Below are 17,534 nucleotides of genomic sequence, written 5' to 3' on the forward strand. Positions count from 1 at the left end.
GTAGAAAGAAACTGTTACTATGGTGGCCATGCTACGCCTGCAGTTAATTCTTCGCAATTAAAGTTTACAGCAATAACTAAACTTTCCATTTATTTTGTTGTGTAGTGAAATGTGTGGTTTCCCCTGTACAAAATTTTGTAAATGTCTGCATTCGAATATATTTTTTTATGTGAAAATGTTATCGTTGTGGCATCTTTATCTTTATTGTTTCCAAAAAAAACTAAGATATATTTTATTTTAATTAATTTCTATTTATTATTAAGCTTATCGCTATTTTAATTTTTATGTGGATGTTATTTTAATATAGTAATTTATTATCGTTTTGTATACGGTGCGGTCGAGGCGTCGGCACCGAGTTTAAGTAACAAAATATATCATTATTTTTATATGTGAGATACGTCAAACGTTCCTATTTAGTATTCTTTTCCTCCGGATGTGGTCTGTTGGTGAATTGGAAGGTGCAAGCAGAGTAAACAAAAGTAACGACTAGGCCGACTCAGAAGAGATCTCAGTACTCAAGATGCATCTCGGTCTCAAGACACGGTTCAGGCTCTGTGATTGGTTGCCTGTCAAAATTTGGACCAATCACAGAGCCGAACCGCGTCTTGATACCGGGTCGCATCTCTGACCAAAAATACGGGCCGTAGTATGTCATATCTGCCGGCGCGCGCCGTACTAATGCGCTACTAAGGGCCTGTTTCACCACTTCCTGATGAGGTGCCGGATAGGCTCATTTGACAGATTCTCCATACTCTGTCAAGTTAAGTGGTGGATAGCCTTATCAGGAAGTGGTGAAACAGGCCCTTAGCATTGTGAAACATGTTGAAAGAACTCGCCCGTTTTTTTTAAGTCGAGGTACTCCTTAGCGCTGTCTACTCTGGTACCAAGTGTTGTGTACGGTGTGGTCACGTGCCTGTCACGTGATGTGCCTTCGCCTCCCGAGCGGAGCGTGTAAATAGTTTTGTACGTTTTGGAATGTTGTACCGCGGCGACGCGTTTTTACATTTGCTATTGTGTACATAAACATATGTAAATGTATTTATCGTAAATTATACACAGAGTGTAATAAATAGTTAAGAAAAGGGTGTCGTTTCATTAAACCTTACTCATTACTGTATAATCAGCAGATAGTAGCGTTAATAGTCAGAAGGTTTAGACCCAGTTTCATCAAGCAATGTTAAATAAATAATGGCTTGTTAAATCAGTTAACGGCCTGTTAGAGCTATTGAGTGTTCCACCATACGCTAATGTCATGTCAAATCGCCTAACACGGTGTTAAATTTTCATTCCTGCTAGGGAGGTCCGTTAAATATATAACAGGCCGCTATAATAGTCAAAACAACAACTTTCAAAAATAATATCCAATATCAATAAAAGAATCTGTTTTGACTTTTGAGTGTTTCCGCCATGTTTCGCCACATCCTTACATATTATTTATTATTTTTCATGTTATGCATAATTATTTATTTTAATTTTGTCAGAAATTCAGCCCTCGAATTTCCTTGACATTCATGTTTTCAGCTTTGACAGATCATAATTATTAACCTGGTAAATTAAAAAGTACTATTGTAGTGTAACAAATGTTTGCGATCAGTGATATTTTCATTTGGTCGCATTATTGGCCACCCTTGAACTAGATCTTCGGCTCAAATTCAAATTTCACCTAAATGCAACAAAGGAACACAATTAAATGATCTTTATCTCAGGTACAAGCATATTTTTCTCAGGAACAGTCTTGTAACCTCATGTCACATGTTATGGTACTAATAATAAAACATAATATTTTTAAAATAAAATTTTAATAACCAAATATCATTTTATAATCTTATGAACATTTAGCTACAGACATTTTTATCCTTAACAATATACACATATATTATCATATTACCTAGCAGGAGTAATATATAAATAAGTTATGTCTCATGCATTTTCATAACATGGTTCTATACAATTTATCCCTATCTACCCCACATCTACCCCACATCTCCCCCTGCCCACATTAACGATGCAAATGTGGACAGAAGCACTCTGATAAAGAAAATATTATTATTATCAATTATGATCATCACACCAATATTTTAAATCAAATCATCTGTTTAGGAAAGTATCAGGTTGTAATTAAAATTTTACCCACACTCTTAAAAATGAAAGCAGACATCGGGAGTAAAAAAGTGGTTATCTCTTTGATAGTTACATTAAGAGCCTATTGCGAGGGGGGAGGTTGGTTGCCACCGGGGCCCGGGGGGCGCATCTGGCTCCGGAGCCGCTCCACGAGGTCGGGGTTGGCGGACTGCATGTGCTGCGCCAGGGCCTGCCCCGCCTCCAGCAACGCGTTCATCCCGGTCGTGCCCTGGGCGGGCTGCGTGGTGGTCGTCATGAGGCCGGAGATGAGGTTCTGCATGTTGGGGTCGGAGAGCATTTCGGTGGCCATGTTGAGCAGCGCGGGGTTCTGCAGCAAGCCGCCCAGGTCGAGCTGCGAGCGGCCGCCGCGCGCCGCCAGCCGCTCCTCCGCCGCCTGCAGGTTCTGGCGGTAGGACTCGTTGTCGGGCTCGAGCTGAGCGGCTCGGGCGAAGGCGGCGCGCGCCTCAGCGTGGCGCTCGAGCGCCGTGAGCGCGATGCCAAGCCGCCCGTGCGCCTTGCCGTAGTTGGGCTGCAGCGCCAGCGCCGCCGTGCAGTCCGCCACCGCCGTCAGGTTGTCACCGAGCTTGAAGTGCGACGCGGCCCGGTTGCAGAAGTACACGGGGTTCTGCGGGTCGATCTCGATGGCGCGCGTGTACTTGTCGAGCGCCTCGCGGTAGCGCTCGGCCTTCATGAGCTCGTTGCCCTCGTTCTTGAGTCTCTCGGCCTCGGCGCGGTCAGCGGGGGCGGCGGCGCCAGTTCCCTGCCGTACCAGCTTCAGCAGGTCGACCCCTCTGCTCAGCTCGTCGGGCGTGAGCTCGAACGCTGTCTCTATGCACTGCACGCCGACCTCCACGCTCTCGCGCGAGTCCGCGCTTAAGGCATCGCTATCGAGCTGTTGCTTCAGAAAGTTCACTATACTAGCAGCCACTATTTTTATATCAGACATTATGAGTAAAATTTAGCACAATACGAACACAAATAATGCGATTAATTTCTGACAAGAATTTGACAATTGACAGATCACAGATAATAAAATGACATCACAATGACACATGAACTTTTTTTCTTTTTTAGAGTCCTCGTCAACAATCAACATAAAGTTTTTTAACGAACAGCTTGGAATAAAAAAGTACTGAAGTCTGAAAGTATAGTTTGTCAAAAAAGTGAAGAAATTTAAAAGTGGCAACATCGTAGTGTCATCACTCATCCCCATTGAGGTACTAGATAATACGTCTTAATCTATGGTCATCCCTTTCAAATCTATCTGCCGATCCACACTCGCGCACGACAGCGCGCCGCGAATCGCGGCGTGGATCGCGGCGCGCGTCGCGGCGCGCGTCGCGCCGCGAATCGCGCATTCTGCCAAATTTACTGATCCACTCTCGCAAAGTTCGCGTTATGTTCGCAATGTTGTCACTTTTTAATTTCTTCACTTAACGCACTATAGTTTGCGCTCTTGAGCCGTATTTATCTTACTTTATATTATTAACTAGATGTCCCGCGCGGCTTCGCTCGCGTAAATTTTTTTATACGTGGGAGAGCTATGCTTCGGCACGAATGGGCCGGCTCGACCGGATAAATACCACGTTCTCACAGAAAACCGGCGTGAAACAGCGCTTGCGCTGTGTTTCGCCGAGTGAGTGAGTTTACCGGAGGCCCAATCCCCTACCCTATTCCCTTTCCTACCCTCCCCTATTCCCTTCCCTTCCCTACCCTCCCCTATTACCCTATTCCCTCTTAAAAGGCCGGCAATGCACATGCAGCTCTTCTGATGCTGCGAGTGTCCATGGGCGACGGAAGTTGCTTTCCATCAGGTGACCACTAAACTTCACTAAACTCGTTCACTAAACAATGCTGGCATGTCTTGTATGGCAAAAACCCTTATTAAAATAAAGATAAAAAAAATCTCTTTGTCGCGGGACAGAAAACCGACAACAATCGGGGAACGGGCCGCGAAGTGCGAAACATATGCGAATCGGATCTCTCACTCATGCTTCGCAGGAATTTCGCGGCGCCGCGGCGTCGCGCACGGTTCGCGCGCGAGTGGGGATGCGGTCGGGGAACCAGCCGCGAAGTGCGAAAAATATGCGAACCGGACCGGATCCACACTCACGTTTCGCGGAAATTCCGCGGTGTCGCGCACGGTTCGCGCGCGAATGGGGATGGGGCCAGAAAAAAAGGGATGACACTACGATGTTGCCATTTTTTAATTTCTTCACTTTTTTGACAGACTAGCGTCGTAGGTGTAGAGCTAGAGGCGTTAGGGCTCCCACACAAAACTGCGAATTCGCTTCGCAAATATCTGATACAAAACTCATAATAAAAATGATATTGCGGCATTGCGATGCGAATTCGCAGTTATGTGTGTTACCCTAAAGCGGGGAATTCACTACCGGTAAGCCCGCGGGCCGCCCAGTCTGGCACAAGTCTGCCGCTTGCCCCTATTGAACACACACAGAACAGGCAAGTCAGTCGAATAGATAGAGGGCTACAGCTCGGTCACAATAGACATAACTACCAGTAGTTCGATTGCAAAGAGACGGACAGGTTTCAATATCTGTCAAATTCGTCGGGTTTCACTAGGATTATGAACGGAATGTGCCTCGCGCTGGCTGATATAATTTATTTTTAAATATTTAAAATAAAGATTTCAAAATTGGATTCTAACAATTTTAATCGCATGTGCCAAAACACAAACAACAGTACGGCCAAAGGGGAACACGTCCAGCGAATATGTCATAGTTTTAAATTCGTAGGTAACAAGTTAACAACCCAGGCGACGATTTTCGTCATAATACGTCAAATTTAAAAATTTCAACATCAGTTCTAAGTCGGCATACTCTATCATTCTGTCTACTCTGGCTCGGTCGTGGACTCATGGACTCAATCTTCTTTGTAACAAATGATAGATTAGCATCGTCATTGATTTCTTTGGATTTTTCAATAAGTTCGCTGTATTAGCGGCATTACGTAGGTCGGTGTTCATGTAATCCTTGCTTTTAACTTTCTACAAACAAGGATACGACCAGTAAATTGAAATAAACGAATGTCAAAATTGTTTTTGTTCCTTCATTCCGAAGTTTAGTGTTCGTATTGTTTACAATAATATGTTTTAAAATAATATTTTAAGTGCATTCCAGTCGCTCTCCAAGGCGCGAATGAAGACGGGCCGCCCGTCGCGACCGTTCATGTACAGACTTGCCCGTGCCCGCGCGGGAAAAATGCGATCTTGCGGGCACGGGCTAATGGGCATGTCACTGCCCGTACCTAGGAATTGACGAGCAGACATGCGACAGACCTGCCCGTGACGGGCGGCCCGGTAGTCAATTCCCCACTTAAGGTATCATAATAATATTATGGATGAAAAAAAAACCCTAAAGTTTTTAATTTTTATTTCACAGTTATATTAGTAAGTATACAATTCCACTACAAACATGCCATCAATAAGACAACAACAATGCATTGTAGTCAAGTTTTATAGTATATAAAATATATTTTAACCCTTATAAGAAAATAAAAATACCTATCAATATTACTAACTATATTTTTTAAGATATTTAAATAACACTTATAAGTTGTAACTTGTAGATTTAAAAACGATTTAAAAACGATTATAATATCGTTTTTAAATCTATTATACAAAATGAAATAATATAAAACATGAAAGTACTTAAACATGTTAATAATATGTAATTATATTAATAATATAATATATTTTGTAGTTGAAATAATCAACCAATTCGACCTTTAGGCCGGTAATAAGTTTCATAGAAACCAAACTTGTTAAAAAACGGTAAAGATACAAGATACCGTAGTAGCGACCAACGAACATTTAGACTAACATCTACTTTCGGAAAATAGACAGATTGTGCAGGCGTTATTTGACACGTAGGGGTTATTTTTTAAATAAATGGTTTAGAAAACCATCGAAACACTGACAAAACATTGAAGAATGGAGAAAGAAACTCTATTACAGTAGTTCTTTTAGTAAAGTTTAGATAGGTACATCGAGACAACATCGATAAAATTCCTGGTCTACCAGCTTTAAAATTTTGTCTTTGTCTAGTGCAAATAAATGCGGGTAGTTCACTCCGGCTTGTAGACGTCGCATTGGTCGTGGTGGGGATGTCCGGGCGGGGTGTTGTGCAGCAGGTCGGGCCAGTCGCGCAGGCGCCGCCGCTGCGCGAACCTGTCTCGCGGGAGCGCGCGCGCACCGCCGTCCGCCGCGCCGAGCAGCGCGCCGCCGAGCCACGCCACGCTGTTGTCGTGAGCGGGCGCCGTGTGGAACTTGAACGTTGGGATCTTGAGACGCAGGCTGCGAATGATGATAGTCGTTAGAGATATAATAAACCATCGAGGAAATTGATTTCTAGGCTGTTGACAGACCAACGTTATTTGGTCGGATCATGTCAATATAATGTTAATTTTAATCTGTCGGCTGGGTTTGACACAATACGACCAAACTAAGTAGGCCCCCCATCAGCGTAGGAATCGACTACCTCGATACGCGATAGTGATATTGAAAATAAAATTGCCCGTCTAGGGGCTGTCTAAGTCAAGATAACTTTTGATCAGTTGAGCTTGACATGGCCCGACCTAATTTGGACCGTCATGTGTCTAAAAGTCAATTTCTCGATAGTACTTACTCCTTTACGGTGGTTCCCAATATTTGATCTATCTCTGGTTTAGCCCTACTAGAGATAGGAATAACTCACATTAGACATTAGAGACATATATTTTATGTCAATTGTGAGCTATTCCTATCTCTAGTAGGGCAAAACCAGAGATAGATCAAATATTGGGAACGGCCGTAAATGTTGATGTTACAATATTATATGACGATAGTACCTGCAGTTCCCTCGTTTTGTCTTAGTGTCTAAACTAGGGTTGTTGAGGAAGTGATTATGAGGAAGAGGAGGAGGAAGAGGAATTGTCACGCGCAAATTTTGAGGATGCGGATGAGGAAGAGGATATTTTATGAGGAAGAGGATGCGGATGAGGAAGCGGAAGAGGAAGCGGATGAGGAAGAGGAAGATTATAAATGAAGGAATAAAGGAATAGAAGATTATAAATACTAGCGGACCCAACCCAAACTTTTGTCCTGTTTGTACTTTGTACCTACATAACGTACTAGGTACATACATTACACAAAAATTAATTAAAAGGGCATTTTCCAGTGAACCAAACTATGAATCTAAATTCTAAACCATTCTCAAAACACACACAATAAAGAATCATCAAAATCAGTCTAGCAATAAGGGCCGAGCGAGGCGAGCCGAGGGTTGCAAAATTACGTAATTTTACCGAAAACGCTGGTGAAATACGCGTATTTTACGGTAATTTATATATATTACGGTAAAATTACCGGCTACGTATGTATGCGAAAAGTATAGCGGGGGGTGAGAAGAGCGTGTAGTTGCAAGTTGCAACTTGCAACATACTTACGTTCGGCGGGGCTAAAATTGGAAGAATCATGATATGAATCATAATATGATTCATTTTTCTAAAATCGCAAAATGCAACTCTGCTTGCAATTGTTTTGACTGACTGCACTATAGGTACGTGCATTTAGTAAATTATGCCACGAAATCAAGCAAAAGTGTGGGATTATTTCCAAGTGCTAAGTGAACATGACAAAAGGAAACATGTGATGTGTATATTTATTATTTTGTAATACGGAGTACAAAAATGCTAATGCTACTCGGATGACAGAACATTTTGAGAAGTGTAAAAAGTGTCCTAATGATGTTAAATTATTATTTATTAGTTATTTTTGCATAATAGTCATACGTTCAATGCCTTGGTAGTTATCCAGTTCATGAGAAATGAATTTACAGAACATAAGATTATAAATCTTATGTTTTCACCAACTTCAGTAATATTTGTCTGGACATATATATTTTGACTATTTCTTTTTTAAAGAAGACTGCAATTATTACTAACTAAAAAGGTAAAATACGATTTAACTCTTGTTAAATTGAATTTTACCCAATTTTACCGTAATTTACGTAATTTATTTATATTTTACGTAAAATATGGTAAAAAACCGAATTTTACGAAAGTAATATTACCGCTTTCCATTCCTCGGAGCGCTTTCAGTGTCATATATATGACTAGCTGTTGCCCGCGACTTCATCCGCGTTAACATAGTATAATAACAAAGATGGATAGTTTTCTCCTTTTTGTTTTTGAGGTTCCTTATACAAAGGGTAAAAACGGACCCTATTTAAGCAAACGTTAAACGCAAACGTCAATAAACTTTCATGTTTCTAACTCAAGAAGTGACGGACTTTCATTGCAACTTTCCACCCCTATTTCACCCCCTTGGGGGTAGAATTTTCAAAAACGCTTAAACACGTATCCAATCATTTTTTATCAGTAACCCCAAACATAAAATTTCATGTTTCTAACTCAAGAAATAACGGAGTTTCATTCAAACTTTCAACCCCAATTTCACCCCGTTGAGGGTAAAATTTCCAAAAACGCTTAAATACGTATCCATTCATTTTTAATCAGTAACCCAAAAATAAAGTTTCATGTTTCTAACTCAAGAAATGACGGACTTTCATTAAAACTTTCAACCCTTATTTCACCCCCTTCGCGGTAAAATTTTCAAAATTCCTTCCTTAGTGGGTGTCTACTTAATAAAACAACCCTATTCACCAAATTTCGTGGCTGTAACTTTTACAGTTTTTGCTCAGCGATAATGAATCAGTCAGTCAGTCAGTCAGGACATGTAATTTTATAAGTATAAGATTTTAAACTTTATCTTCATTATTGTAATACATAGTACCGCTTGAGAAGTCTACGGCCGCCCGTGGCCGCTGTACTATGTATTACAAAAATGAAGATAAAGTTTAAAATCTTATGACACTGAAAGTGCTCGCGTCGCCGCTGCCATTCTGGTGTGTCGCGGCCCTTAGGCTGTTTAGACACACGCCGCAGCGGCGCCGCTGCAATACTCATCTTTGCCCTCAGGGTGCGGTGCGGCACCGCTCCGGCGCGGCACCGCTCCGGCGCCGCGCCGCTCCGGCGCCGCGCCGCCGCGCCAGAGCGTGATTGGATACGCGACGCGCATGCGCAGTGTAATTCCTCATAAATTCCTCTTCAATTTTGAGGAAGCGATAGCGGAAGAGGAATTTTTATTTTTATTTATGAGGAATGCGGTAACGGTTGAGGAACCCAAAATATTGCGGAACTTCCTCATTATGAGGAAGCGGAAGAGGAATCCTCAGCAACCCTAGTCTAAACACACCATGCCGAAGTTACGCGCCCGAAGTTCCGCATGATTAAGTCAGCTATGTCAAACGCATACAATATAACGCGACGGAATTTCGGTATGGTGTGTCATCGGTAATTTAAAATACATTGCAGGCGTAATCTTGCCGAATGCTGCGTTTTTTCAGCCTAGTGTGTTTAGACACTTAAGATCAAAGCAGAATTTCCGTCGACCACTCTGACATTCGATTCACTCCGGAGTCATAAAGAAGAAGTATACCAGTACGGGTGCTGCAGCACGAGGTCTTTTATCTCCTCGGCGATGCGCGCCTTCAGACCGGGCATGGCCGCCGTCCCGCCCGTCACCAGAATATTCTCCGCCAGCGCCAGCCGCGCGTCGATAGGGCTTTGAGCTGGAAGTACACGCGTACATAAAGTGATAATACTTAACGATAATTATTGTTAATAATTGTTAAGCTGCGGTGTGGAGATGACACAGCGGTTTTTAGAGGGGGTGTCCCCTTTTCAAGCTTCAGTGCGAGAAAGGTGTCACGATCGTCCAATCAGGAGCGTGCAAGTGCTAGCATACGCTTTTTCTAATTTATTCGAGAATCGTCAAATAGCGTTTTCGGCATCTAGAACTGTCCCGGGGCAGAGCAGGCTGGGCGGGCCGAACGGATACGAAAATAGCCGAAGTTTAAATTAAGAACATAAACTACGTATTGCACTAGTACTAAGTCTACGTGCTTCATGGATCGTCGGTTTTGTTCGGCTATTTCCGTATCCATTCGGCTTGCGCTGCCTGCCCAGCGATTTCATTTCCAGATACCGAAAGCGCTAAAAGCTACATAATGTGGCGGCTGTCTTTACCTATAGTCTGCAGCATAATATCTGGCAACGAGGACATGTCCCCGTCCTGGTAGAAGAGCGGTTCGGCCGCGCCCGCCCGCGCAGCGCCGCTGACGTGCACCACCCCCCCGCTCCCCAGCCCGTACACCGCCGCGCGCACGTCCGCGCGGCCCACCTGCGAGCGAGACGGCACGAAGCACGCGCGCACTGCGGGACAGAGACACAATGATGTAATCTAGCTTGTAGCGATAAGGCCGCCCTTGCCCACATATTTTTCTATCGAGCAGATAACAAAGAGTTCTATCGAGATTTTAGTAGATAATCTTATAATAATACAAATCTATATTTTTTGCCCGCAATTCCGTTGCCCCAAAATTCGTTATTCGCACATTAACCATACATTTTTCCGGGATAAAAAGTCTCCTATGTCCTTTACTGGCATTCAAAGTATCTCTATACCAAATGTCAGCAAAATCGGAGCAGACACACTTTGGAATTTCTAATATTAGTATGTGAGATTGTTTTCTAATATTGATTACGGTGGAATTTGGAAGAAAATTTTTACACTTATATCTTTTTACCTATGATTTTGTTCTTTTCAAATGTCTAGACAACTAACACCTCTAGATAAACTTTTCTATGAACGTTTTTATATGTACCTGAAATAATTACTGTTGTGTTATTTCCTGTCTACTAAGACCCAATTTCACCAACCTCTGTTTGTTAAATCCTAACAAGGCATTACTTAACGGACCTTGGAAAATTAAACAGACTGTTAAAATACTTATGTCCCACAGTAAATATAATGCAATGTTAAGTGAACAACGAGTGAACAACTATCAACTCGTTCATTCTTGTTATAAGGCGACGAAATTGCAATGTACAAGATTAATACATGTTTGCTGCAATGTGTCACTTTCTTCCTTATTAGTATAATAGTAGATAATGCGACCAAATTAAAATATCACTGATCGCATACATTTGTTACGCTATAATAGTTCTTCTTAATTTACCAGGTTAATAATTATTATCTGTCAAAGCTGAAAACATGAATCATAATTCAAACTTTTATTTACATATTTCGGTTTGGTAATTTTGATACAAGTTAGTATATTTGCAATGTCAAGGAAAATCCGAAGGCTGAATTTTTGGCAAAGTGAAAATAAATAATTATTCATAACTATGAAAATAATTAATAATAAGGACGTAGTGGAAACATGGCGGAAAGACTCAAAAGTCAAAACTGATTCTTTTATTGATATTGCATATTATTGTCTTTGAAAGTTGTTATTTTGACTCATATAACAGCCTGTTAAATATTTAACGGACCTCCATAGCAGGAATTAAATTTAACACCGTGTTAGGTGATTTAACATGACATTAGGGCATGGTGGAACGCTTGATAGCTCTAACAGGCCATTAACAGCCGTTCCCAATATTTGATCTATCTCTGGTTTTGCCTTACTAGAGATAGGAATAGCTCACATTAGACATTAGACATATATTTTATGTCAATTGTGAGCTATTCTTATCTCTAGTAGGGCAAAAACAGAGATAGATCAAATATTGGGAACGGCCGTAACTGATTTAACAAACCATTATTTATTTAACATTACTTGATGAAACTGGGTCTAAAGGTTTTGTAGGACTGTACAATATACTTGTAAAATCAGAATCATTTATTTCAGGATATTGGTACATAAGGTGTTATGATTTATTGATATGAGAGTATCACAATTTCAGCCTATGGACTCACTACTTATTCCAAACAATTATTATTATGAAACTAGCTGTCCCAGTGAACTTCGTGTCACTTTAAAACTTTCCCTGGATTACGAATATTTTAAGACTAAAATTAGCTCAATTCGTTCAGCTGTTTTCGAGTTTCAGCGCGACTAACACATTTGAAAATCCATTTTTATTTTTTATATATAAGATATATTAAAATTAAACATTTATATAAGTTTTAAATTATGAGAATGTAGGGGTGTATGTATCATTGTAGGCCTGTACCTTTGATGTCCTCGAGCTGGGCCTCAGTGAGTTGGATGTGTGGGTTGTCGGCCAGCAAAAGGCGGTGCAGCTCGGCGGTGATGGCGCGCGCGCCCAGCGGCGCCGTCTGCAGCGCATGCAGGATCGGCACACCGTGCACCACTGTAACATTTTATTTTTATTTTATTTATTTGACACACCTAGGGTTACCAATTACCATACGCCATACTGCACTACAACCGCAAACTGTAGTACCGTACCGTAATTGTAGTTTAATTTAGCGTTTAAATTGTCCGGACTGTATCCGAACTTACCCTGCGGGGCTAAAATGGTCGCTTTGGAGAATCATATTATGATAAATTTTATTAAAAATCACAAATTGGTCACTCTGCTTGCAATTCATGTCTAGTAATTCGTCTAATTTCACATTCATCAGTTTGACTGTTTTGACGATTCAGTTTTTGAATTGATTTGAGAGGAATTGCAAAATGTGGCCATTTTAGGTCCACTGATTAAGTATACTGGTAATACTGACCGGAAATGACCTCAGCCTCCATAGCGCCGATCATGACGACGAGGGCGATGGGCGCGCCCAGCGTCAGCGCGCACAGCCGCCCTGCATCTGCCCACATCACTCCCGACACCTAGGGCGGGGGACGATTACATGTGTGTTCCGAAACATAAGCCAGTGTACTGGTAAGTACTCAGTCGTCGACGTCGACGAAAAAAGTAGCCAAGTAGATTAAAACGCCAGCTTCTTTGTGCTTTATGTATTCATAACAATATGTTATTGTTATGTGTGATGTGATATGTCTGATACTGCAGCACTTAACAGCTAAAGATCATACCTCATAGTGCATAAAGAGCACCTTGGCCAGCGTCTCCCGCACGAGGGTGGGGGTCAGCAGCGACTCCACCACCACCACCTTACGCTCTTTCGGGTTCACCAGCACATGCCTGAATAAAGAAAGATTCATAATTTATTTGTAGAGAGCCAATATTTATGTGTCAATTGACAGCTGTTAATTTTTCGAATGTAAAATTGGTGTTAACTAACCCATCAATCTCCAAGCGGCATCTTCCCCTTTCCATTGAAAATCTATTGTGTCTGCGATTCCCACGATCGAGGTATTTACAAAGTTATTTCATTGTCACAAAAATTACATTATTAAGTTATTGTATTTAAGCTTGGCATTAAAAACTTTGTATTTTTTATATAGCATAACAAAAAAAGTGATATTACCTAAGGGTGTGTCTGAGTTTGCTGTACAGAGTTCACTGTGAAAGTAGCAGGACTGAAAGAGTAACTTTTTTTTACTCCTTCAGCTCTGCTACTTTTACAGAGAACTTTATATACGGGACAATATACAGACCCTCAAGTATTATCACCTTGTTTTGTTACTTCCTACATAAAATTTTATATTTTTTTCAGTTCAAATGGATTATAAATATAGTTTTGATACTATATTGTAACATAGGAGTGGTCTTTACATTGCAAAGGTTGAAACATAAAACTATTGTTTCAAGTTAACTGTTTATTATTACACACGCATGTAATTTATTTAGGATTTTGTTGTTACTAGAGTTTTATTTGTGCGAATATGTAGCTTGTCACTTATTTGTTTCTTTGTATTTTGGAGTAGCTTTCCAAAAAAACAGTTGTGCCTGCAACTACATTCGTGCAGAGATTTACCATATTGGAAACATACATGCATACATTTTCGTTTAGGTGTGAAGAAGTAACGAACAGACAGTTACATTTTTAAATTGACAGATAGAAATATTCTGTCATCTGACCTGTTTGCTTTATAGGCTTTATAACATTTTAGGCATCGAAAACTGCCCTGGGGCAGGCCAAATGGATAAGGAAATAGCAGTTAACAAAACCGGTGATCCACAAACCTCAACTGGTTTGCGGCGTTTCTATGTAGCTGATAAAATTTTAACTTCAGCAGCAGCAGCAGTTTTCGTATCCATTCGGTCTGCCCTGCCTTGGGGCAGTATGATGCTGATAGCGCTATTAAACTCGATTAAAAACATCCAGCATGAACAGAGGATAACCTGAAGTATAGTAGATGCAGCATGTGCACGAGGTTGTCGTAGAGCTCCTGCTCGCTGTGGTAGTCAAACACGCGCTTCATGCGCCGACTGTCCGAGCACCAGAACTCCGACGGGATGATGCAGCGCGGCGCCGCCTCACCCGTGAAACCGAATCTACACACATATTATGGTATCATACAAACCATAGAATTAGAACGTTAGAAAAGGCATTCCATACAATCATCAGCGGTAAAATGTGTCACCCTTGAAATGAGTGAGCTCACTCATCTGAGATCATTGTGCCTTAGTACGCGGTAACAGCCGGACGTGTTTAATTTATTAATTACCGCATTGTTTTCGCTATATTTCGCTCCAGAATGCCGTCATGTCACTTCCGACAGTGCAGTAATTACTAAGATTTTATTAATATTTAAATTATTGTCTTCCATTTTAAGAAAAAAATGAGCGAAAGAGAAAGCAGTATATGATATTACTGTAAGACAAAAAAGGACGACAGTATTTTCTCGATTCAATTAAAGCGTAAAATGAGCGAAAGAGAAAGTAGTATATGCTAATAGCATATACTACTTTCTCTTTCGCTCATAGTAATACTATAAGACAAAAAAGGACAACAAAATTTTCTGGATACACATTTTGCATCAGTGTTGCCAACTTAGTGGAATTTCCACTAAATCTGGTGGTTTAGACCTACCTTTCGGCAGGAAAAATTTGGTTTTAGTGGCTAGTAGATTTCTTAGTGGATTCGATTATTTAAGTTAATGGTAGCTTCGACGTTAAACCACAATTTTTTTTTATTATGTTTCTAACCCTTGAAGACGCACACTGGAAACTTAATTTAAGAAAAAAATGAGCGAAAGAGAAAGTAGTATATGATATTACTGTAAGACAAAAAAGGACGACAATATTTTCTTTTTTTAACTTAATTTTCAATGTTCCCGGGTCTGGATGTGTATTAAATATGTGTATGATATAATAAAAATCTTAAATATATGTATAGTATAAAAGTATTAAATATATTTCCGTTGTCTGGTACCTGTAACACAAGTCCTTTAGCCAAGTCAGTCTGGCCCCGTGCTAAGTACTAGCACAGGGCCAGACTGACTTGGTGTGAAGCATCCTTATCCAAAAAAAAAAAAAAATTATTATTATTATTATCTTTATTCGTTTTGCCGCATTCTAACGCTGATATAGAGTGATTATTTAGCACGATGAATGTTGTCAAGACTTAACAGAGAAACCGGATGAAGTTTGATCGCCTTTCTTTCGTGCAAGGTTAGCATGCGAAGGCAAATGCTGTAATAACATAATACCAAAAACCATATTACAAAAATTAGAACTTAAGAAATTTATTCTTCACAAACTGAACAAGTAAATGACAATGATTCCTCTGAAGACGTTCATCTTTACTCTTTAGTTAAGTACCTACTTATACATAGGTACATAGGTAACTAAAGTTTTCCTTTTTGTAGTAACAAAAATAATTATTTAATAATAATAATAATGTTGTTGTTGTATTATTTTCAAATTATATTCAGATAGGTTGTTGTTGTCTTTACTTTATTTAGTGGAATTCTGGTGGTTTACGCTGCTGAATTTGGTGGGTTAGTAAAAAAAAAGTTGGCAACACTGTTTTGCATGCAAAAACATTGCTACAGTTTTGACGGCATACGTCGTATCTAAGTATTTTGATATCGTTGATACAAACCTCATACATGACACACATCTCTAGACAAAACAGCATTAAAAAGCTACGATCTTGGTTAAACTTTGTTTTTTGTAACAATTGAATTGTTTCTATTTTAGGAATGACATTTTGTTAGCTACCCAGACCGATCAATACTTTGTACTTACTTAAAAGTAACATACAGTATTTTTCACTCACTTTGTGTAATCGGTGCCCAGGTCCAGCACGACGGCTTGTTTCTCTTGGATTAAGGCCATGCCTTCGTAGAGAGTCATTTTTACGTTTAAGTTAAGAAATTTTGCGTGAAAATGCTAAAAAAATCCTTTTTTAAAACTTTCAGAAGCGTAAAGCTTTTTGTCCTTCCTTTTAATAAAAATGTACAATAGACTACACAGTTTGAAAAATTTGCCTATAATTGACTTAATACACTGTTATTAAACTCGAAAATTAAGATTTTATTTTGCAATACCTATTGATTTTCACAAAATTTTACAAGAAAAACAGATATTCGCGAATCTGGCGAATGCGGAATGTCGTCACTTGTCAATTGTCATTGTCAAGCAGTGCTGCCAACTTTTTTTTTACTAACCCACCAAATTCAGCAGCGTAAACCACGAGAAACCGCTAAAACCTAAATGACCTCTCAAACCACCAGAATTCCACTAAATAAAGTAAAGACAACAACCAAAGAGAATATAATCACTACGTACAACAACAACCTATCTGAATATAATTTGAAAATAATACAACAACAACGTTATTATTATTATGAAATAATTATTTTTGTTACTACAAAAAGGAAAACTTTAGTTACCTATGTACCTGTATGTATAATAATAATAATAATAATAATAGCTCCCACACCGGTTTCGGTGACGGTGGCCGGTTTCATTGAAACCAGGCCAGCTACGCAGGAGTAATTTTTATAGTGACCAAGTGTGTGCGCAGTACACAAGAGCACTCTCTATTCCTTTACTCTCATAACCCAGTGGGACGGACGACCGACACGACTGGCGAGAGATCAGGCGCAGGACCGACTTTTTACATGCCCATCCGACGCATGGATCATCTTACTTGTCAGACAATCAGGTGATCAGCCTGCATTGTCCTAACCAAACTTGGAAATAACATGTGTCCAACGCGGGAATCGAACCCACGACCTCCGAGTCAAGAGCCGCGCTCTATACCACTAGACCACGGAGGCGTTATATGTATAAGTAGGTACTTAGCTAAAGAGTAAAGATGAACGTCTTCAGATTGGAATCATTATCATTTACTTGTTCAGTTTGTGAAGAATAAATTTCTTTAGTTCTAATTTTTGTAATACGGTATTTGGTATTATGTTGTTATTACAGCATTTGCCTTCGCGTGCTAACCTTGCACGAAAGAAAGGCGATCAAACTTCATCCAGTTTTTCTGTTAAGTCTTGACAACATTCATCATGCTAAATAATCGCTCTATATCAGCGTTAGAATGTGGCAAAACGAATAAAGATAATAATAATATAATTAAGTTTCCAGTGTGCGTCTTCAAGGGTTAGAAAAATAATAAAAAAGAACTAGTGGTTTAACGTCAAAGCTACCACTAACTTAAATAATCTAATCCACTA

The 17,534-nt window shown here is 40.1% G+C and overlaps 2 protein-coding genes across 2 annotated transcripts; both read right to left on the reverse strand.

The window, feature by feature from the left end:
* Positions 1-1,780: 1,780 nt before the first annotated feature.
* LOC121735734 (small glutamine-rich tetratricopeptide repeat-containing protein alpha-like) lies at positions 1,781-3,133 on the reverse strand. Its single transcript, XM_042126648.1, has one exon. It carries the CDS (start codon positions 3,065-3,067, stop codon positions 2,204-2,206), a length of 864 nt encoding a protein of 287 aa, XP_041982582.1. The 5' UTR covers positions 3,068-3,133; the 3' UTR covers positions 1,781-2,203.
* Positions 3,134-5,840: 2,707 nt separating this feature from the next.
* Positions 5,841-16,438, reverse strand: LOC121735733 (actin-related protein 10). The gene is made up of 8 exons (XM_042126647.1): positions 16,124-16,438; positions 14,242-14,394; positions 13,029-13,137; positions 12,716-12,824; positions 12,202-12,342; positions 10,210-10,395; positions 9,620-9,752; positions 5,841-6,436 (listed from the first exon to the last, which is right to left on the reverse strand). The coding sequence occupies exons 1-8, from the start codon at positions 16,198-16,200 to the stop codon at positions 6,208-6,210; spliced, it is 1,137 nt and encodes a 378-aa protein (XP_041982581.1). The 5' UTR covers positions 16,201-16,438; the 3' UTR covers positions 5,841-6,207.
* Between the last annotated feature and the right edge of the window lie 1,096 nt (positions 16,439-17,534).

The sequence above is a fragment of the Aricia agestis genome, chromosome 18, assembly GCF_905147365.1.
Source record: "Aricia agestis chromosome 18, ilAriAges1.1, whole genome shotgun sequence".
NCBI classification, from domain to species: Eukaryota; Metazoa; Arthropoda; class Insecta; order Lepidoptera; family Lycaenidae; genus Aricia; species Aricia agestis.

Bases quoted from the DNA above. Each gene is read 5' to 3' on its own strand.
- LOC121735733 (XM_042126647.1), bottom strand. From the start codon at position 16,200: ATGACTCTCTACGAAGGCATGGCCTTAATCCAAGAGAAACAAGCCGTC. The intron at 14,395-16,123 runs GTGAGTGAAAAA...ATATGTGTGTAG, and splicing joins CTGGGCACCGATTACACAAA to ATTCGGTTTCACGGGTGAGG. The intron at 6,437-9,619 runs GTATACTTCTTC...CATCATTCGCAG, and splicing joins GTGCTGCAGCACCCGTACTG to CCTGCGTCTCAAGATCCCAA.
- LOC121735734 (XM_042126648.1), bottom strand. From the start codon at position 3,067: ATGTCTGATATAAAAATAGTGGCTGCTAGTATAGTGAACTTTCTGAAG.